Source organism: Motacilla alba, chromosome 5 (genome assembly GCF_015832195.1).
Source record: "Motacilla alba alba isolate MOTALB_02 chromosome 5, Motacilla_alba_V1.0_pri, whole genome shotgun sequence".
In the NCBI taxonomy this organism is placed as follows: Eukaryota; Metazoa; Chordata; class Aves; order Passeriformes; family Motacillidae; genus Motacilla; species Motacilla alba.
In genome coordinates this window covers 10318379-10339580 of record NC_052020.1, presented here as the reverse complement: position 1 = coordinate 10339580, position 21202 = coordinate 10318379, and the positions used below count along the sequence as shown (strand labels likewise).

The 21202-nt window shown below is 47.3% G+C and overlaps 2 protein-coding genes across 8 annotated transcripts in view; one reads left to right on the top strand and one right to left on the bottom strand.

Annotated features, from left to right (window-relative positions):
* The window catches only part of SBF2 (SET binding factor 2), a 236072-nt gene extending 231117 nt beyond the window's left edge, over positions 1–4955 (bottom strand). For all 6 annotated transcript variants that reach the window (XM_038139505.1, XM_038139508.1, XM_038139510.1 and 3 more), the window contains exon 1: positions 4751–4955. In XM_038139505.1, the coding sequence (XP_037995433.1) occupies positions 4751–4805 (55 nt within the window). In that variant the 5' untranslated portion in view covers positions 4806–4955. The remainder of the gene's footprint in view (positions 1–4750) is intronic.
* Positions 4956–10743: 5788 nt separating this feature from the next.
* On the top strand, positions 10744–13623 carry ADM (adrenomedullin). 2 transcript variants are annotated; one of them, XM_038139703.1, is made up of 4 exons: positions 10744–10864; positions 11450–11560; positions 11849–11989; positions 12487–13623. In XM_038139703.1, exons 2-4 carry the CDS (start codon positions 11463–11465, stop codon positions 12788–12790), a joined length of 543 nt encoding a protein of 180 aa, XP_037995631.1. In that variant the 5' UTR covers positions 10744–10864; positions 11450–11462; the 3' UTR covers positions 12791–13623. The 2 variants fall into 2 exon arrangements, with proteins under 2 accessions (XP_037995631.1, XP_037995630.1); XM_038139702.1 differs by having other exon boundaries at positions 10746–10864; positions 11447–11560.
* Positions 13624–21202: the final 7579 nt, after the last annotated feature.

The following is a 21202-nucleotide window of genomic DNA, read 5'->3' as shown; positions in this document are numbered from 1 at the left end:
AACAAACACAACCACGTGCAATGGAAACCTTTTTTCCTCATTCCGTTTCAGCACAGTCTTGTGGAATCTGTTGTATTTGAAAAGTAAAGCACAAGCTTTGGAGGAAGAGATCATTTCATTGACTGGAGCAACTAATTTGTTTACAAGTATTTGGGCTGCCCTGCCCTACCCAGCCACAGCCACCCAGAGCCATCTCCTAGCAGCACACAGGCACACTCCTGCATGCTGCTCCACTCGATGCTTCATTCCACTACTGCTACAAGAATTCCCCTGCCACAATAAGAAGGATTTAGATTTTGTTGCTTTTTTAATCCCTTTGAGATTTCCCTGGATTGCATTTGAATCAAATTAAGCTGCAGCACAGATAAGAAAGCCACTGAAGTAACAGCTTTATTCCCTTATATTTCTACATTTTGTTTGACAGAGATTGCATGCCATGACATCAAGCAGTCATCCACTCCTTATACACACACTAGCTCAACTGTGTGTGAATATACAGCAAATACACCAGAAAATCCTCATGATATTATATTCTTAACAGGCAAAATCTGCTCACAGGAAAAAAATAAAATAATCAGACAACTCCATTTAGAAATTTCTCCCACTCCACCAACAATCACTTGTCTTGTTTCAAAATCCTCTGAGATACAAAGCTATGTTACACAATAAAGGCTTCCCTGAAGAGGAGTTGATAAAAATCAGAACAGAAACAACCACAACAGAGCCTACACATGTTATACCAGCATTTATCAGTTGTGACAACAGCCAAATAAAACTGCTATACTGTTGCAAGCCTTCTGTCCTACACATTGCAACTGCACACAGAATCAAGAACAAATCATTCCTCTGTCCTCTTAGAGACCAAACCCCACAGAAAACAGCCTGCTCCACCTCACAGGTTTTCTCCTTTAACTTCTGGGTACAAAACAGCATCCTACAGGAAAGTTGCTATGGGTGCATGGGAAAATTAATGAAATTCAGTCTTTGGATCCTCTCTTCTTTATCCTTACCTCTCAGCTGCTGAGCTGAGGAAGACACAGAATGTCCTCTCTTTTACCTTTTCCAAGGAGCACTGTATGTAAATTCTAGGGATAGATTTATGATTAGGCCTTATACCAGCAAAACCAAAAACAAACAAAACAAAAAAGGCATTTTCTCATGCCCTTCTGTGATCTTTGCAAACATCTGTGTTCTTCCTAAATCCCATCCACATTCCATTATTCAGACATATTAAATGAGAATTTTTTTTGGTGAAGCACATCAAACACACTTCAAAATCCATGAAAAAATAAAATGCATGAACAGTAAGGCCTCCTGGGGTTTCTCCTAGCTGTTAACCCAGAATGCCTACATTTGGTAGCACCTTTGCTCCTTTCAGAGATTTCTGTAAGTGCCTTTTCTAGCCAGTTATGTAACAGCTTTATAATTGTGCTGCTATGCCGGGGGAAAATGTGATTATCTACCTCAGCCAAGGTTCAGCTGAAGACAAAATACACCAAGGTTGATTGCTTTACTCTGAAAAAGTATCACTGTCAGAACAAAAAAAAACAAGAAAAAAAAAGGTGGGGGGGTTTAGTAAAGCTGGGGGATTTGTAAATCTGGTTTCTATAACTATATCAGGACACTTAACATGCACTTCTGACAGCAGCTACTGCTGCTGCAGTTCTGAGCAGGGGCTCAGAATGAGTTCTTAAAACACACAACAGCCACTAAAACTATGATCCACCGAAGCTTAGCTTTATGGTGAGAGACACAGACTGAGCAACCTAAGTGGGAGTACAGACCAGTGTACCTGAAAGACAGAAAAAGCTGGGGGAATCAGGTCATCCTTAGCACAAAGACTTCTCAACTCCTCAGTGCCTGCAACTCTTCTGACACTTGTCAGCAGCAGAGCTCATTCTCCACTCAGGCACAGCCTCTGTGCAACTTGCCAAGCATGAATGAACTGCCTGCTAGGCAAATTATCCAAGGGCTCCCATTAGTTTCCTTGGAGCATGTAGGACACTGAGGCACCTCTCTAAGATCTTTGTGCCCAAGGCACTAGGACCATTTAGGCTGATATGAATTCAGGGTGCATTGATCTGTCTTTCAGCATGCTCCTTTATGCCAGTACTGGCATTCATCTGACATCCTGGTGAGCCAACACTGCTTGAAAAATGAGCAGGAAAGTAATCCAAGGACAAGATAATAAAGGAACACAGGTAACACACCCAGCAAGAAAGGGCTTTTGGACAGGTCAGCATCCTGAAGTGAGCTGGATCCAAAGGAAGATTTAACACAATAGGAATGGCAGCACCAGGACTGCTGTAACATCAATTTACACAGGCCTAGACCAGAACAGGAATGGACTTTCACATGCTTGATTCCCAAAGGACACACTCTCTGGTTTATTCAAGGACAATAAAACCCTTCACTTCCCCTGAAGACTATGCTGGATAAAAAACTTGTAGCATCAGGTGTCCCAAAACAAGAAAAACCTACAGATCTGCTCCTAAACTGCATAAACACTGCATTTCAGATATTTACAGCTAATGTTTTTTGAGTAAAGCCAGAAAATCAGCACCTCTACCACATTTTCAAGGGTAAGATATTGGCACATGTAAATAAATCCATGTAAGCAGTGAGGGGAGAGCCAGCAGACGCAGTGGGGCTTTCCTGGGAGAGCAGTCACTGCTATAAACACCCTTCCCTATAAACCACAAGTGTTTATCATCCAAATGCTGCTGACACACAGGTTGGGGGGAAGGGTACAGCATTTTTGTTTGCTTGTTTACACAAAGCTATTCCACAGAATATGCCTGGGAAAAAAAAAAAGAAAAAGAAAAAGAACCACTACAAAATGTAATTACACTCAGTATTAAAATCAAGCACATTAAAACCAAGCCAGAAGGTAGCTGCAGATGATAAAAAAAAAAAAAAGGAAAGAAAATAAAGGAACATACTTAAAATATAAAAGCTTCAAGGGTAGCTAGTCTATAATCCTAGAAATGTTTGTCCCTGCTTTTCATATAGAAGGAAGCATAATAAATGCATCAAAAACCTACAGTTTTATAAGAAAAATAAAGGTCAGGACACTATGTATTATGGGATTGCATGTGGGGGTAAAGGAATTTGGAAAACAATGCATGCCTAGTCTTCAACAGAATGTTGTTCCTTCAAGCATTTTTCTTATGAAGCATTAAAGTAGCAACAAGTAATTTAAATAATAAAATCTAAACAATTACTTTCCGGGCACGACCTTTTTAAGTTAATGTTCAGGAGCTATTTCTGAATCTGCTCAATTTCACCCAGGCAAGCAATTCTACCAAACTTCATGAAACAATTTATGTATGGGAACTTAAACACATACTTAAATGCTGACAGATGAAGACATTTTACAGACATAAAGCTTTCCAATGCAATCTGTAATTTCACTTCACATACTCTGTCAGATTGATCACAGCCATGAAGTAAGCAGCCTACTTGCTTTGTCTTCTTAAAAGCACATCTGGCCTTTTTGGTTGCTTCTTTGTTTTGATTTGGGTTCTCTCTACTTTTTCAGGGAAAATGTTCTGAACAGGAGAGAGGCAAAAGGAAATGTCTTTATTTTTAAAAACATTTCCCATTTCACATAGCTTGATTTTGACAGTACAATTAGGACAAACCTATTATCAAATGGGGAGGGAGGGGAAACCAGGATGGAATTAATATAATAACAGTTGCAGAATAGTAAAATCCAGGAGACCCTCAGCAGAACTTTGTAAGACACTGCATCTTTAAACACACAAATATAATGATTTCTCTAAAGATTGTATTTCTTTTTAAAAAAGCCCATAGTCCGAGTTTATTAGCTGCACTTTTTGAATGAACAGATACAGACTACACGCAATTGCTACTTCAAAGAATTACTCTGAGTAACAAACTTGAGTGTTGTTTGGTTTATGCATAGTCAAATAAATTAGGGAACATCTGACTGTTTAAAATATTGTTTATTAACAACATACATTCAAAGGAGCGCTCCGAAATACGCAGCACAAACACATTCCAATTGACAATCACTTCGTTTTCCAGTCAGTTTAAACACTGATTTGAGATCTCTGCAGCAACAAAGCTGGTACCATAACGGAGAGTTACATAACTCAAACCACTCTCTCTTTGCCCACAAAACGACAGTAGATAACACCACTTCCCTTTCCCCCAGCAGACAGAACGCGTCCCGAGGCTTTAGGAAGAGCACCCATTCCATCCCCGTTCGGTGCTGCGGCGCTGCCCGGGGGACAGGCGGCACCGCTCAACAGGCGACGGACGAGCGGCGAGCGGGGCGAACCCGGCTGCTGGCCGAGCGCAGCCTTTGTTCTCCCGGGAGGCGCGGCTGTCGCGCCCCAGCCGGCGGGACACAGGTGGGGACCCGGCGGCTCCGGCCCTGCCCCGCCACTCCGGCCGCCGGGCCCGGCACGGCCGCGGGCCCCGTTTGAACCTGCCCGCGCTTTGGGGAAGGAACCGCAGCCGCTCCCGGCGGGCGGGGCGGGCCGGGGCTGCCCCGGCCGGGCGGCGCAGGAGCCCCTCCGCTTCCCCCCTCGGGAAAGGGGGATTAACCCTTGGCTCGCCCCGCTGCCCTCACCCCCTCCTCCCCCGGCCGGACGCGCGCCCCGTGCGCGCCGCAGTCTCCTCCTCCCGCGGCCCGGCCGGAGGCGGGCGGGGGCCGGGGCCGGGCAGGAGCGCGGGGGGCGGCCAGGCACGGCGGGGCAGCGCTGCGCGCAGCCACACCTACCTGTCTTCTCGTGGTCATAGCCCACCACGATGAAGTAGTCGGCCAGCCTGGCCATGGCTGCGCGGGGCGCGCCTCGGCCTCACCACCCCAGCGGCTGCGGCGGCGGCTCGGGGCAGGCTCAGCATCCTCCGCTCCGCGCCCGCCGCAGGAGGAACGGCACCGCCTCAGCCATGTTGGAGGCGCGGGCACGCCGTGCGCCTGCGCGCCGCCCGGACCGCTCGCCGTGACCCCGGGGCTGGGCGGGGGCTGGGGCGGCCCGGCCCGGCTGTCCCGCAGTGCCGCTGCCCCGGGCCGACCGCCGCGCCGGGACGCCGCTGCCAGCGCCGCGGCCTCCCTCGAAGCCCCCCGCGGGCGGGGAGGGTCCGGCGGGGGAGGTCCTCGCCCCGCCCGAGCGGGGCTTTGTCTCCCGGCGGCCTCCCCCGGCGCGGTGGCCGCCCGGGGGGCAGCGGGTCCGGAGCTCGTTCCCCTCACAAAAGACACTGGCGGCGGGTCGGAGCGCTCTGCGAGCCCGGGGAGACCCGAGCGTTTGAGCGGGGCTGCGCCTCGCCGCTCCCGCGGGGAGCTGCCGGGGCCGGGCATCGCCCTCACCGAGGCTCCGCGGAAATGGAAGCCGGCCCGGCCGGGAGACTCGGGGATTGCGCGTCCAGACCGAGTCCCGGTCATGTTTTGTCCGGGGTGTGCGGGACGTGCCGCCGCGGGGGCAGCCGTGCCGCGGCCCCGCTGGGCTCTGTGGCCGTGCCGAGGGTCTCGGCCCCGGCCCCTCCCAGCAGCACGCACGGCCCGCAGCGGGCTGCGCTGCCCGGCCCGGCCCTGCTGCTCCCCGCGGGCGGCGGCGCCGGGGCCGAGCCTGGCAGGGCATCGGCCAGCGGTGCCTCGCCGTGACCCGCGGGGCCTCGGACGCGCTGGCCCGGGCACGGGCGGTGGCCGCGGGGGCGCTCGGCGAGCCGCGCCGGGAGCTGCCGCGGTGCTGTCACTTATAACGTGCAGATGAGGCAGGCACCTTTCGGACCGTGGCCCTCGAAAGCTCGGTGGAGTTTTCCAGCAGTCGCGGAGATGCTGAGGATAAAGGAGCAGACAGTACAGCGCTTGGGTAGCTGGCGGAGCCTGCAAAAACCACTCTGATGAGCATCTATGTACGTCCCGTTTGACAGCACAGAGAGAACCAGCGCGGAGGACATGGGTTGCATTCCAGCGAGGAGCAGTCGTGGGTGCCAAGCTAGGTGTGGAGGTGCAGCAAACTGGATTCGCTCCTGATGATCCACCCTGATGGACCCAGCAGACAGACAGTCATAAGTGGTCTCAGAGACATTTCTGCTTCAAACATGCCGTTCTTACACCTCTTAGCTAGGACATAGTGATGCAGTGTCTTGCTGAGAAGCCAGATGCAAATTGGTCAGGAAGCTTCAAGCAGCGTTCCCGCTTGTGCCTTCTCAGCGGAGGGCAGAGGGTGACATGTCCTCGAAGTCCTCAGCTTCGTGATTTAGCTGTTTTGAAGCAAATGACATGTGTAAGGATCCAATCCTAATACACTTTCTTGTTTAGCAGTAAAGAAAAATGTGTAATATATACATAAAAAAGATTGGCCGTACTTTTTGAAAAGAGATGCACTCTATGGGGTCAGTCACTTCTTCTGGGTAGGAGCTAGGTAGGACTTTTGTTACGTCGTGCATAGGCATTTTGGTTGCAGGACACAACAACAGTTCACAAAAGCAAAGGATAATGTTCTGTACAGCTAAACCTGGAGGGAAAGTTTAAAGACACTAAGAAATTACCTAATTTGGAGCTGAAATGGGTCCTTAGAATTATCATATCTGCACTCATAAAAAGATTCAATATGCAATAACAAACCTCAATAGTAAAATCTCATTGCTCTTTTAACACAGCATCTCTAGCAGGAGAGAATCACTCACGCCTTTCCCAGAGCTCAAGAGCAATAAATAAATGTTCAAGAGCAAGATGTTTATTTAGGGATTTCCCACTACTGCTAGTGTTCACTTTACAGCCTTGCTCCTTTTGCCATCTAGATCAGTACAGCCAAAGTTTATAAAGCTTATAAGAAGTGGCACATCTTAAATAAGAAATAGGAAGTTCAGTTGAGCTTATTTATTTCACAGAATCACAGATGGTTTTGGGTCAGGAGAGATCTTAAAGATCATCCTGTTCCAAGTCCCTTGCTACAGGCAGGGACACATGCCACTAGACCAGGCTGCTCAGACCCATCCAACCATACCATGAACACTTCCAGGGATGTGGCATCCACAACTTCTCTGGGCAACTTCCCTTAAGTATAGAGCAATCTTATGTTCTTATAGGACAAATGAAGTGGAGCAGACGCAGTGTTTGTTCACCTAAATTCTAATGAAAAGTAAAACTGAATGCTCATCCAGACCACCCAGCCTTGATTCCCTCACTTGCAGCAGGGCAGCCTAGCTCCTCACAGGAGAAGCAGGGCTCACAGAGGACACCAAGGCACAGGTCTCCACAAGCTCCTAGTCATGTACTTACCCCAGGGGAAGAATTGCAAGGCTGCAGCCTCTCCAAGAGCCTGAAAGCACTCAAGGGACAATGTCCCCACACTCACATTGAGTGAGCCTGAAAGCACTCAAGGGACAATGTCGCCACACTCACATTGAGTGCACCCTTGCCAACAACAAGGTGGGAACGTTCACAATACCTTCTACAGTTCGCTCCTCCTTCAGGAAACAGGGAATTCACACTCTGCCGACCCATGCCAGAACAGGGGGCAGCCATGACCCTGACCAGATTTTCGCCTACCAATAGACATCTCCCAGTCACTTCGGAGGCTTTGTTTGGTGTACTGAAACCTGTCAGACAAAAGGCTGACCAAAGCACCTCCAGCAGAACGGAATCACCCCTTGGTCCCTGTGCTCTTGGCACAGAGAGAACTGGCTGAGTGCAGGCACTAACAGTAAGGTTTTTCTGTGTGGAGCTTGATTGAGGTTTTAGATCCTTTGGGGGTGCCATTCTTCTATTACTATTATCTTTCTGCTGATTTCACTCAACCTGAAATGCAATCAAGTCTATTTATACTCATGGCATATGAATTCAGAACAATTTGTTTAAACAAAGTGAAACATGCAAAGGCACTTCCATTGGCTTCAAACAACAGTTTTCTTCCATAATCAGCACAGAATATTTGTCTCACACTGATTCCCCATTGCTACCCACAGATTTTGGACCTTTTCTTTTCAAATAAATCTCAGCAAGAATAAAATGCTCTATAAACAGCAACTCGTCTTCACCATGTCCCTGCCAGAGCAGATACTTGTTGTAAGGTCTTCTGTATGGGAACACCAAGAGGTTGAATGGTACACCAAGATAAGCAGTAAACCGGAGCTGGCTGCTCCTCCAGGCCAGCTTCCCTCCATGGATGAGGCAGCATCCAGGAGACCGTGCACTTCACAGCACACACTGCTCTTGCTGAACTGCTTGGCATTGCCTCAGACTCACAGCTTGTGAATGATATTGCTGTGGAACATTCCGTGGAACTTGAGTTGGTTTTTGTTGTTTGTTTTTTGGGGTTTTTTTAAGGAAATAACTATTTGTGGCATAATTTTTAAAAAATTGGTCACTGTTACATCACAGTACCAATTCAGTGACTATTGCTCATTCCCAAACTGCATGAGAATACAAGTTCATAGAAAGAACAAAATGAGCATCTGAACAAAGAACATGATGTTTTGTGGTAGATTTGAACCAGCTTTACCTGCTGACGCCCTTTCACAAATCACATCACCAACAAACTGATCATTTATGTGTCAGAGTTTGCCACGTCATGAATTTACATGAAGTAATTTTGTATCACTGAGATGATAGTTACAGTCAGTATGGAAGAAACGTGAGAGTTGTGTTACTACTGCTATTACTATTCCTAAATCAACGTAGGAATTTTTTTCTGCATTGTTTGGCTAAGAGTATACAAAATACACTTCCCATTTAAGCCAAAGGTTTTAATGAGGGGTTTTCCAGCATTTGAGGAAACGTGTTTGGTTTTTTTTTTTTTACTGGAATGGGAGACTTAATTTGAGTCAAAGCAATGCTTATCACATAAAATCCTGCCTTCTCATTCGGAAAAAGCTAGAGTCAGTTTCAACTTCTGCTAATCAAGGAAATGCTTGAACTCGCACGAGCTTGAGCTGCCTCATGAGGTCTCTAAAACCCAGCCATCGCGGGCTGATGCAGTCGTGCAGCTCCGGTCACGCACGGTCCCGTTCTAGACCACTTATTTTCCCATCTCTTCCTCCCTGTGTTCCCCCCCAAGCCTCTCTGCGCTCCGGAGCACGGTCCGAGGCGCGGGCAGCGGGGCTGCGGCTCCGCGGAGCTGCGGGCGGGAGGGACGGGGTTGAGCCCGGGGCAGCCCCGCTGGCTGCCGGCGCTCCGGGGCCGCGCTCGGCCGGGCAGGTGCGGCGGGCAGCGGACCCGGGCTTGCCCCGCGGCCGGCTCCGGGCCGGGGAACGGCCTCGCCCCGCGGAGCCGAGCAGGGGGCTCGGGGCAGAGCGGCTGATGCGATGGGGAGCAGCGACAGGCAGTGCTGGCCCTCCCCGCCGGGAGGGTGGTGGCAGCTCCCGGGCCAGCCTGTCCCGCACAGGTAGATGCCGGAGACAGAAGGCTCCAGATGTCTGGACGCTGCTGGCGAGGGAGGGAGAGAGCACCTTAGAGCGAGTGAGCCGCGCACAGGAAAGTTTCCGTCATCCCCCTGCACATACCTCTCCGGGGTGTTGTTGTACACCGCGGTTATCTAGAAAGGCAGAGTCACGAGCACACACTCACTCACCTGACTTTTGAAACACTTTGCTTGGGGCAAGATGCGAGCGAAACCTCTCACCAGCTCATTCCTTCCTGCCGAGCGTCTCTCGCTGGCCAGGGGACCCTGGCGCCCTCGGGCGCAGATCTCCTGGGGCATTTCCCTCGGTGCCGCCGAATTTGCACTGCGACAAGCCAGCGGAGACACGGTCCATCCGCTGCTGGCTTCCAGCACCCCCTGTGAAGCCGGACCTCTGCTTTTCGGAAGCGTCACGGAGCAAAGACGTTAAAGGCTGTAAAAAACCCAACAGCAAGGTGGTCAGACTAAGGTTTTGCTGCGGGTCAGCCGAGAGAATGCTGTTAGGGATCCTGATCCTGCACTGGTTCAGCTTTCTGACCGGGAAGTAACTGCACTCACACCCGTGAGGTTTGCGGATTGGGAATAGCACAAGGCACTGCGGATCTTCCCAGCGCCCGTCACCCCAGGCGTTTCAGTGACCCCGCGCTTGCCCCAAAGCAATGCCACTTGCTCTGTTCCAAGGCACAGACCTGGGCTCTAACCTTCGTCTGCCAAAACCGTTTGAATCGTGATCTACTTGAATCGATCTAGTAAATCAAATTCATTTTTTTAGATAAAAAATGCGCCCAAGTTAAGTCATAAATATGAATGATGCCCGATTTGCCCCTCATTTCTTATGTAAAGAAGGCTGTCATTCCAGTTACTCATTATAAATTCACGTTGTCCAAATATGGGTTTATTTTTGGAACTTTGATATTCCATGGATTTTGGAATGGATTGAATCCGGTTTCCACTCCCCTGCTTTCACCCACCTGAAGCTAAGATGTCTAGAAGGAGAAATTATGCTACAGACAGCACAAATATAATTATATTTTGGCGGTTAAAACCTCTGTCCCCAGTAAAACAGGCTGAGGGGCTCATCGGATTTTGCAAGTTGTGCCATGACTCAGAATCCTAAAAGCTGCCGTTATAATTAACAAAATACCAAGGGGGTTGTTTAAGATAATTTTCAATAATCCTCTTATCCTCCCCCCCCCCCCCCCCCCCCCCCCAGTGTTGCCCCCAATCCAGGTCAGAATGCTTAAGGAGCGCTTGAAATGTGGAGGTGGGGGGTGCCAAAAGAGAGCTCGCCCGGCCACGCCAAGGTCCACCCACTTCTCAGCGCCGCTCTATAAAAGCGAGCAGTGGAGCGCAGAGCTCGGCAGTGATTACTTCACACACACACACATACACACACACACAAAGGAGGAGTTCTCGCTCCTCAGGAAACCCTGCAAGCTCGGATCGCTACTACAAAAACATTTGTCTCAGTGGATTATCCTCACTGTCAGGTAAGAACTATTTTTTTTTCCGTCCTTGGCAACAACAAAAGATTTCAGGGGAGGTGGAACGCAAGTAAAACTCTACTAAATTTGGACTGTTTTGAAGAGTTTGGAGTTATGCTGCGGAGTCTTGCACTGGCTCTTGGCATTAGCTGCAGTTTACAACATAAGATCCAGAACTAGTTGGTTCTGCGTGCGAAGTGGGAAGAGGAGCTATCAGGGAATAAACTTCCCGGCAGCAAAACACTTGCTGGAGTTTGGAAACGATGCGTCCGATAGCCAGCTCTCTCTGATCTTATGGGTTTGCTAAATCCTAGTGCAAGCCGCTGGGGGTATTCTGGAAATCCTGCTGGTTTTCAGCCGCCTCTGCAACTAAACTCTCGACAAACGTAAACTTTGGAGGCTCTGTTATTTACTCTGTGATAAGTTGTTGAGCAAATATTAGCTTCTGGTTCATATCAGACACAAAGTCCCCGGTAGCCTGGGGGCTCTGCGAGGGAAGGAGCTCTCTGGAATCACCAGGAATAAAGGACAGTCCTTACTCGACTTTTATTAGCAAGCATGCTTATAGTTCTTCTCTTTTCCTTCCAGCAGGAGCCCAGCCAGAATGAAACTAGTTCACGTAGCCCTGCTCTATCTCGGCTCTGTGACCTTCCTCGGGGTGGATGCTGCAAGGGTGGACGTAGCGACAGAGTTCAAAAGAAAGTGAGTATCGGAGCGCGCCCTCCTGCCAGCGCCCCGCGCCGCGCGTGGAGCTGCCGAGCCCCCGCGCCCGGCTCCGGCAGCGCTCAGAGGCACTGGATTCCCTGCAGGAATTGCTCAGCTCCTTAAAGGCCTCGTGCCCTTTCAGGAACATTGGGGGGAGGAGAAGAAAAAAAAAAAAAAAAAAATCTCGGCGCTGGCAAAGATTTTCGCCCCTCGAATCTATTTGGTTTGGCTCCCGCCCTGCAGACTTGCGATAACAGGCTCTCCTCTTCCCTTGTGCTCTTTCAGATGGACGAAATGGGCACTAAGCCGAGCCAAGCGGGACGTGAAGCCTGCGGGCTTGCTCCGAGGGCTGGGGGCAGCCGCCGACGTGCTGCCTCTCATACGCACCCAGGACGTGAAGGAGGATTCCCGAGTCTCGCCTCCCAGGTAAATTCCAGCCCTTCCTGGGCTCGGGCACTTGCTCGAGGCAGTGAAAAATTTCGGGGTCCCCTGGTTTCCGGGTGTTCAGGGTTATTCTCGCTGTCGATCCTCCCTGCCCCAGAGGCAGGTCCTGCCCGGGCTGCCCATCGCGCTGAAAGCAGCCTCCCGCCTTCCTTTCCCCGCGCTCTTTAGCTGGCGGGAGTAGTAGCGCCTTTGCTGCGAAAGTCAGATATAAATAGTAACTTGAGCCTGGATGCTTAGGAAAAAGTAACAGCCGTAAACCGGCGGGGGACTCTCCTCGCGTGGGCAGCGGGCTCTGCTCCGCCGTCCCGCGGAGGGCACAGCCGGGACTGCTGGAGGGCAGCTGGGCACCGTCGGGACGAGCCCGTCTCCAACCTGGGGCTCCCTGCCCTGCACAACCTCCCCTTCCCTCGCCCACCGGGTCCCTTCCTCCGGGCCCCCACCGCGCTCTGCTCATGCCCGCTCTCTCTCTCTTCCTGCAGCAACCGGGAGGATGCTCACATCCGCGTCAAGCGCTACCGCCAGAGCATTAACAGATTCCCCCACTTCCAAACAAAGGCGTGCCGCTTCGGGACGTGCACGGTGCATTGGCTGGTCGACGAGCTCCACAGGGCGGCCGTCAACGATAGGAACGATGCCGCCCCCCCAAACAAGATCAGCCCCCAGGGCTACGGGCGCCGGCGGCGTTCCCTGCCCGAGCGCCGCATCCCAGCGCGCTCCCCCAGCTCCGGGCGGCGCCCACGGACGCGCCGGGCGCAGCCCCTCGCCGCCTTCCTCGGAGTCTGAAGCGCCGCAAGAGCCCGCCGAGGCCGCCTCGACGGATGGACTGAGGCACGGGCTGAGATCCGCCAGGATTCGCGGAGAGCGCCTGCCCGGGCGGGACCCCGGCGCGCCCTCCGCGGGGAGCTGAGAAGGGCAGCGGACGCTGCGCCCCCCGCCCGCCACGGACTCCGCGCCTCCCCGGGCCGGGCACCGCCGGCTCCCGCAGCCTCCGCCGCCCGCGACGCGAAGGCGCCGCCGCTGCTCCCGGGGGGCCGGGCGGCCCTCCCGCGCCCCGCCGCCCCGAGGAGGGGATGCTCAGGGGGGGACCCGCCGGTGGGCGACGGGCCCCGGCCTCGCCCTCTGCCCCCGAGGGTTGGAGGGTGCGCGTCAGCCGTGGGCAAGGACAGGCCGCCCACATCTGCTCTACCCTCTGCGTTATGTGCACCCGGCAGGGAATCGGACACTCATTAGTCCCTGCGGGGACTGCGATATACTTGAACGTCACAGAGAGGAAAAGTGCAATTGTACGTGGTTTTCGTTAATTATAAGTGCGGTGTGTGTGGATCACGAGATATGCATCGGTATTTAAGGTTGTTCTGTGCCATGTCTTTTTTTTTTTTTTTGGAAAAAATATATTTTATTTTTATACGGTTTATATATATATATATATATATATTGCATAAGGGCATTTTAAAACATTGTATCCCCTCTATTTTTCATATCGTGAATGTCAAACGTTAAACTCTTTTTCCATACCTTTTTTTATCTTGCATTCCAGACTGGTGAAAGATATAGAGAATGTATCAGCTGTTCTCCATGGGTAATATGTGAAATAAAATAAACACAATTACATAAAACACTTCAGTTATGTTGTCTTTAGTGGGGGCAGTGGTCAAGATGAATCATTTCTCACTGTGTTCAGTCCTACTCATGCTAAGCTAGAATGGCAGTCCTGGGACAGACCAAAACTCTTCCCTTGCAAACTTTGCTAGCAGCTACCTTATCTCATCAAATGGAGTAAACTCTGAGCCAGCAATGCATCCTAAAATTCCAGGACAGGTCTGTGGAGAAGGCGCTAAGGCTCTTTTCTGCCCACACGTTCAAGCCAGGGCTGAAACATGTCACAGCTTGGATTGATCACGCAAGTTTATTTTTTGCCCTAATTAATCAGAGAAACAACTGCACACTTCAACATTGCACAACAAAGTAACAGATTTATTGAGGCAGCACGTTCCAAAAATGGTCATGGCAGCTTCCAAGGTTATTTATGTTGAAGGATTTCCTGGGCCACAGTTCAGGTTAAAGTTAAACGGTGACCGGTTCAGTGCAGAGAGAACATTTTGGATAAAAGCTTAGCATGAGGGATTTTGTTGTTTTGTTCTTTTTTTTGTTGTTTTGTTTTGTTCTCTCTCTCTCTCTCTTTTTTTTTTAGCAAATTCCAAGCACAGACCAGAAAACAAATGTGAAACTGAACCTTATTAATGCACCACCAGCACCATCTATTGGTGTCTACTCCTTGCACTCCAAGAAAACAAACCTAAAACCTAAACAAGTGTATTTGAATAACTTCTTGGGTGAAATGAAGCATTTCCTCTATTTTACCATACCTCTGAACGTAGTTAACATTGACAGGAGAGGACTGGGGAACAGCAGAACTCATGCCTTTAGAATAAGTGAAGTGGGGATTTAATTTTTTTTTTTTTTTTACCTAATATTAAATTCCTCAAGAACATATGTTTGTGAGAAAAATTGAAAAGAACTGGCAATGACACCTTTCCAGGAAACTGCTGCAAAAACCTTGGGTAGGGATCTATTGATGAGATAGTTGGCTGGTATTTATGATTTTTCTTTCCAAACTTTGAAGTTCTGCTCAGAATTGCCTATTTTTAGTTAGTTTCTAAGCACTTTCAACTAAGATTTTTGAAATCCTGAGAGGTGGGTTTTCCACTTGAAACATTATTTAAAAAAGAAAGAAGATCAAAGATAATGACACTGTGCCAGTTTTAATTACCTGTTTGTTAAGGGCTGGAAGAGAACTTACCTGTCTCCTGCCCTTGGCCTTTCTGATCCAGATTTTGCAAGATGTAAGGGGATGACACAAATGCATGGACAGGATATAGCTGCCAGATGAGAAACAAGCAGGTGGAACCTGGAAATTAGAATTGTTGCTGTTACAAGTTTTGGGGTGCTTGCAGTGAGGAATAACAATGTGTAGGTGAAAGCGTGATCCTACTTAATGTACACAGCACAAGAAAACAATGGCAACAGAACCATCCCATTTAATAGCCACAACGCTTTCCTTGTAAGTTCCACAGTTAGTATTTTTACCATCTAAATTTGGGACAGAAGGCTGGATTGGGCTACAGTGTGGTTAAGTATGTCCTTGCCAGCTAGTTCCTTTTATTTGTACTGATCTTTTCTTCATTTCCTGCCAACCCCACATAGAGTACCTTTTCTTCCCTCCTTTCCTCTTCACTGGTGGAAAACACTCCAAAGCTGAAAGACCCTGCCCAGAACCAGACAGGGCTCAAACCAGCCAGCTGGTGCAGGATGGTATAACTCTAACCTGACTGGGGTTTAGGAAGCGCAACTTGTGTTTGGAAGGACCAAGAGCACCACCTGCCGCGCCTGTAAGAAAAAGCAAAACTCTCTGCAGTGAACAGCAACCAAAGAAAAGAAAGATTGGGATTTTTTTTTAGTTCCCTCCATTCCCCAGCAATCTTTGAAACCACATGTTTTAAAGCAGAAACACTGCTGAAGGAGAGATGTCAGAAAGTAGTGAGCAGCCTAAAGATGGCACACTCTTTGAGTGTAAAGAGCAGACAAGGAAACCCTGGAAACACGATGTCAGTGGATTTTGGCTAACCTAGGCTAGATAAGCTGGAGGAAAATGGCAGAGCAGGAGAATGGCAGGCAGGGACTCCTTCCCAAACCCCAGCCTCAGCTCTAGGTTTCAGGGAATGGGTTTATAAACGGTAGAATATATCAAGAGAGCATCCTCTCTTCTCATCCATTCCTGTACCAGCCCCAGGTGTAAGCTGCCCAGGTGAAAGCTCTTCCTCCTGCCCAAGCAGGGGATGATACTGAAAAACCCTGGTGAAGCATGTTTTCACTTCATCCCATAAAGCAAATTGTTGGGCATGAATGCTTAAATAGTGGCTGAAGTTCATGCATGATCTAGATTAAAATCTCTGACAAGTGTAAGGATTTGGGGGTTTAGGGAGAACTAGACTGTGAAACAGCACATGAAAGAGAGCATCCTCCTATAATAATAGAAGTTCAAGAAGAATTCTGTATTTAGGGCAAAGCCAGCTTATGCTGTAATATGTCCAATGAGAAATGGAAGATGTCATCAAATGCCTCCCAAATCAGGAGTATCTGTTTACACACCACCTTAGTTAAAATATTTGTTTCTAAGAACAGTCTGGTGTCCCACAGGACAGTATTTCAAAGGCTGCTAAAAACATGACTCGAAGTTCAAACAAGGTTCTAAATTAAAATTAAGTTTTGCAATGGTAAATATGTATTGGAGCAGGAATTCATCCTTGTCCACCAGTCTGTTCAAGAGCAGATGCCAAAGGAGTGGTCCCCATTCTCAGCACAGCCTCCACAGTGAAGTGTCAGAAGAATTCATGGAGTAGTCTTTAGGAGTGATTACCGTGTTTTGTACCTACCCTAGGGACACCCTATGGCAGACAAAAAAAATCTATTCTATTTAATTCTATTCTATTTAATCAATCTATTCTATTCTATCCAAAATTCTTCACTATAGACATTTTTTCATTACCAAAATGGATTCCAAAGGCTATTTTTATTTCAGAAAGTTTTCTGGCTTCATTATTAGTTCTACATGGAATGATGGCAAAGTGCCTAAAATGCTGATATATACAATGACTTCCCCATGAAGCCCTAGTGCAGGTCCCCTAACCTGGAAGAGGAAAACAGGGAATTATTTTTCTTCCTCCAGCTGGTGCTACAAAATTTTCTTTAAGCAGCCATATCACGTGAACAACCGCAAAAATTGTTTGTTCTCCAGTTACATCAGAAAGTGGTCAGAGTTCTTCCACTGTTACCTAGGAACAACTTCTACTGCATCCAAAAAGTAGAGACACTGGTGTACTTTCAGATGATTATCAAAATCTGCAAAGCATCTCAGTCCGTGCTAAGAAGAACTGCAGTCAGGTGCCAGATATAAACTCTTTCTGCAAGCACAATGACAGAAGGGGGAATACTAATGAATACTTTGGCACATATGAAGCCTTTTCTGGCTCATTGAGTACCCAAAGGACAGCAAGTCATAATTAAAGCCAATAATGGCAACTCCAGACAGCCATCCAAATAGTTTCCTTGTGCCGTCAATTCACCGTTTCATATTATCTCACATCATACTTAAGTAGTGTGGAGCACACAGGCATCAGGAGAAAGAATTCCAGCATGACTGAGTACAACCAATAAGTAAATCCAATTATGCCTAATTAAAATCTATTTATTGCATTCACAAGGGTTTACTTTTGTTATCCAAATATTTTTAAGGAACTGGGCTTTTTTCACTAAATAATTTGTGCCAGCTTTGAAACTGTTTTAATCTTTAAATACTTAATTCTTTGGAGTGAGGCCATGTATCCTTCATGAGAAGAAGGAATATAATTTGTTCATGAGGTAAAAAACTTTGCTATGCAAAAGCATTTTTACTACAAGCTATGTGCACTAGTCAAAACGCTTGGTAATGTCTCCAAATGAAAAACAAATGGTCCCATTAAGAATAGAATCAATGTTAATGATTTGATAAGATTGGAGTGTTTTGCATGCAACATTCCCAGCAAACACAACAGCAATGAGAATGCCAAATGAATTTTTAAACTTTTTTTGATTCTGTGATAACTTTTACAAAACATTTAACTAGACCTCCTTGGGTCTCTCATCCACTTACAAAATCCTGGGGTTTTCCAAAGTCAAGAAAGATCTGTTCTACCCACTGAAGGCACATATTTTGTAATAAATTCTGACTCTGAGAATAGGTTTGCAAAATAAGTGTTCTTCCAATACTTTCTGTAAGTTGACACTTCTTTGAAAATTACATGCAACTTTTCCATCAGTTATAAAAAGGGGTTTTTTTCTTCATACTTTTCTAACACGGTGTAAAAAATAAACAAACAGATGTCTGGGTCTTAATCTCTGATGTCCAGCAGTATGGGCAGAAATGGGAGAACAAACAAACCGGATCTTATCTGTTAGTTCAGGAGCACTGAGCAGTTCATCAAACAAACATGCTTATTGTCCTTTTAAGAGGTGCTTACTGTGACAGGAGTTCCATGACGCTGAATCACTCCAAGACTGAAAGGCACCGTGTAATTCATCCCCCTGCTGTTACAGCCCGGCACAGGAGGGTGTGTGCTCCTCCTTTCCCCTGATGTGACCCAGCTCTGGTGTCCCTCTGCTGGAAAGCACCAAGCTCTCAGAGGCCATCACACTTCCCTGCCTGCCCATGAGGGCTCAGGAGCAGGTCTGAGCTGCACACTGGAAGAGGACAGCTGCACCTTGTAAAATATGTCTGTTCTCTTTAGAGACAAGGAACAAGTGAGGGATTTTAAGTCCCTTTTCCTAAGTATTTTTTTTTCCCGAGGCTGTGCAGCCCTGCATCTAATTCTGCATAAGGAACACATTCATAGTCTGGCCTTTATTGATAAACAACATGAAAAATATGCAACTGGCACATATCATTAGTCCCCTTACTGCCTACAGACATCAGACACGCTGGTGTGATGAACTGGTGAGCCAGATAGGAATCTTAGCAACGAATCCCAGGTCTGAGACTGATCCCATCTAATTGAAACAAAACTTCTACTGACTTCAGCAGGAAGAAAATCTAAGCCCCAGTTTTCTTTCAAAAACATGTCTATTTTTATACCAAAAGACTGTATTGTAGATTTTGCTTTATACTTCATTTATTCCCAATTTCTGGTTTTGAACACTGAAGAAACTACTAAAAGATACAAGTAAGGAATGGGATCCCTGTCAAAAAGAAGGAGCATAAATCCAGACTCTCCATTTAATCTGAAATGAGCTCAGCAATGTATGCTTATAGCTGCTGCTCTGAGTGGAAGTGGTGCTGCTGGCAGTGACAACTTCAGCAAACATATATAAAGTGCGTCACTAAATGTGTTCCTGAGCAGGGATGGAATCCCAGAAACTTCCAGTGCTCTTGTCCAAAACCCAGACTTCATTTTTTATTTAATGCAGTAGGACTTTGGAGTGTTTTAAACAGTAAGACTTTATACAGTAGCATTTCCTTCCTCCTCTTTCTTCTCTTTATGTTAAAAAAAAAAAAATCTTGCTACCTATTTTGAAGTGTTGGAAAAGGATGTATCTGGACAGCTCAAGTGAGAGAGGAATTCCATAGCTCACAGCAGAGACTGGCAGTCAATCAAAGTGCACACACCAGCACTTTGTTATAATATTTGCACAAGGCCATCAGCATCTGTTTAATGAAGGATACAAAGAGATTTGCACAAAGAAGTGAGTCCTACAGAGATGAAGATGATTTACTGAGAAATAGTTCACGTCCTCTCACCCCAACCTGATTTAATTAACTCCTGGTAATGGGGGAAAAACAACCCCTTACGTTACAAGTGCATGAGGGCCAATAAACCTGATTTATTGTCTTAACCACACTGCAAGACAGACAGAAACAAATGACACGTTTTTTCCATGGAATGTTGTTAGACCGTGTGCACGAAGATATTTTCCTTCTCCTGGTGCATCTGTACAACTTTGCTGCCATCTGCTGCCTCATGAAGACAAACAAATCACTCTAAAATGAGAGCTGGATGCCAGTGGCACGGAGCTGCTGCCAGTGGGGAGGGAGGCCTGGCTTCAAAAGTGTTTTATAGCTGCCCTGGGCTGGTTACTCAATGTGCTGAGTAAGGCAGAGACTCAGATTTTTCATTCCTCCTGAGCTTTACTCAGAAAAAGCAGGAACAGCGCAATATCTTTACATATTTGGAGATATGTAAAGGAGGAGATTGAGAAAGGAACTATCCTGATAGCACTTCTGCCACTCTGGGCTACCAAGAGAACAGTAGCAGCATTTTTTGAGAAAATATTCCTTTCAAGGTGTGACATGAAGAGATAAGAGAAGAACACTGGCTCCTGTGCTGCAGGAAGGACCTATTTATTGAAGAGTAAAGAAGGCTGAAGTTAGAAAAGACCAGTAGTGCCTTTTCAGGAGTATTCCTGGTTGCAGCATGTGCACATGCTCTTCATTTCTACACACAGAGCTCTTTCAAAGGCAGGAGTCAGGACAGTGTGCTGAGTCAGACCCGCCTGTTTCTCTGCCTCAGGCATAAACAACACCATCTCAGCAGTAGTCAGGTATGAGCTGTCAGCTCCCACAATCAAAGAACTGAAGTTGTACATCTAACTGTTATAAACAGAAGAGATTATTTTCCAAAAAAAAAAAAATTATGCTGGATTGAAATCACAGTACATACTCTACATAATCATGTAACTTATACACACTTAATATAATACAAGTACTTTTATTTTATTTTAATGAATGGCATGTTGCAAAAGGCTTTCATCGTAACATATAATCCAGAATCACACAAGAAGAAAGTATCATATTTGGTAAGAAAGGCTGCTTCATATTCTACCTGAGGAAGCCAGAGACAGCAGAAATGACTTTTAAAAGATTGTAAAGATCTCTTCGCTGATATGAGGGGTTTTTATATTTTATTTTTAATCCTGTCAAGTAACTCAACCAGGCATTGAAAAATGGACCTTCCATCAAGAAATGGACCTTCCATCAGCATAGTTCTTTTCATCTCTATGACTGTAGAGTTTATTAAAAAACTATATTCTGTATGATGCTGATATAGAAGATTCAACCCTTTATTCATAATGGGTTTAAAATAAATAGCTGAAATGGTTTGGAATCAGTGCTGATTACCTTTTCTCCCTCCTGGATGCACAGGGATTCACTAGTTAGGACACACCATGGACCTTGAACCAGGACATGACTTCATGGACTTCATATAGATCATGGAAGCACAGAAACACAGACAAGTAAACACACCTGCCCAGGCTTGAGAAACAGGCCTGCTGTCACCTGGCATCAGTAACAACCATGCAACCCACACATATGTCAGCCCTCTTCCATTAAAGCCTGGAGGTCACTGGAGGAGGCCCCCAAGTGAGAGCCCAAAGCCCACTGAGAACATAAAGGGCAGCACTCAGCAGCCAGGGCACCCTTCCTTCAGTTCTGAAACAAAGGCCTGTGCAAATCCCACTCTAAACAGTCCTTCTACTGCAAAAATAGTTGCTATGGGACTCCAGATTTCAGTCAAATTAGTATTTTGAAATAGTAGCTTTTATATATAAGTATGTCTGGAAAGGGTTTCAAAATGCTATTTCAAATGCTGTTCTAGATCTTGTTTT

Bases quoted from the DNA above. Each gene is read 5' to 3' on its own strand.
- ADM (XM_038139703.1), top strand. From the start codon at position 11,463: ATGAAACTAGTTCACGTAGCCCTGCTCTATCTCGGCTCTGTGACCTTC. The intron at 11,561-11,848 runs GTGAGTATCGGA...GTGCTCTTTCAG, and splicing joins GCGACAGAGTTCAAAAGAAA to ATGGACGAAATGGGCACTAA. The intron at 11,990-12,486 runs GTAAATTCCAGC...CTCTTCCTGCAG, and splicing joins TCCCGAGTCTCGCCTCCCAG to CAACCGGGAGGATGCTCACA.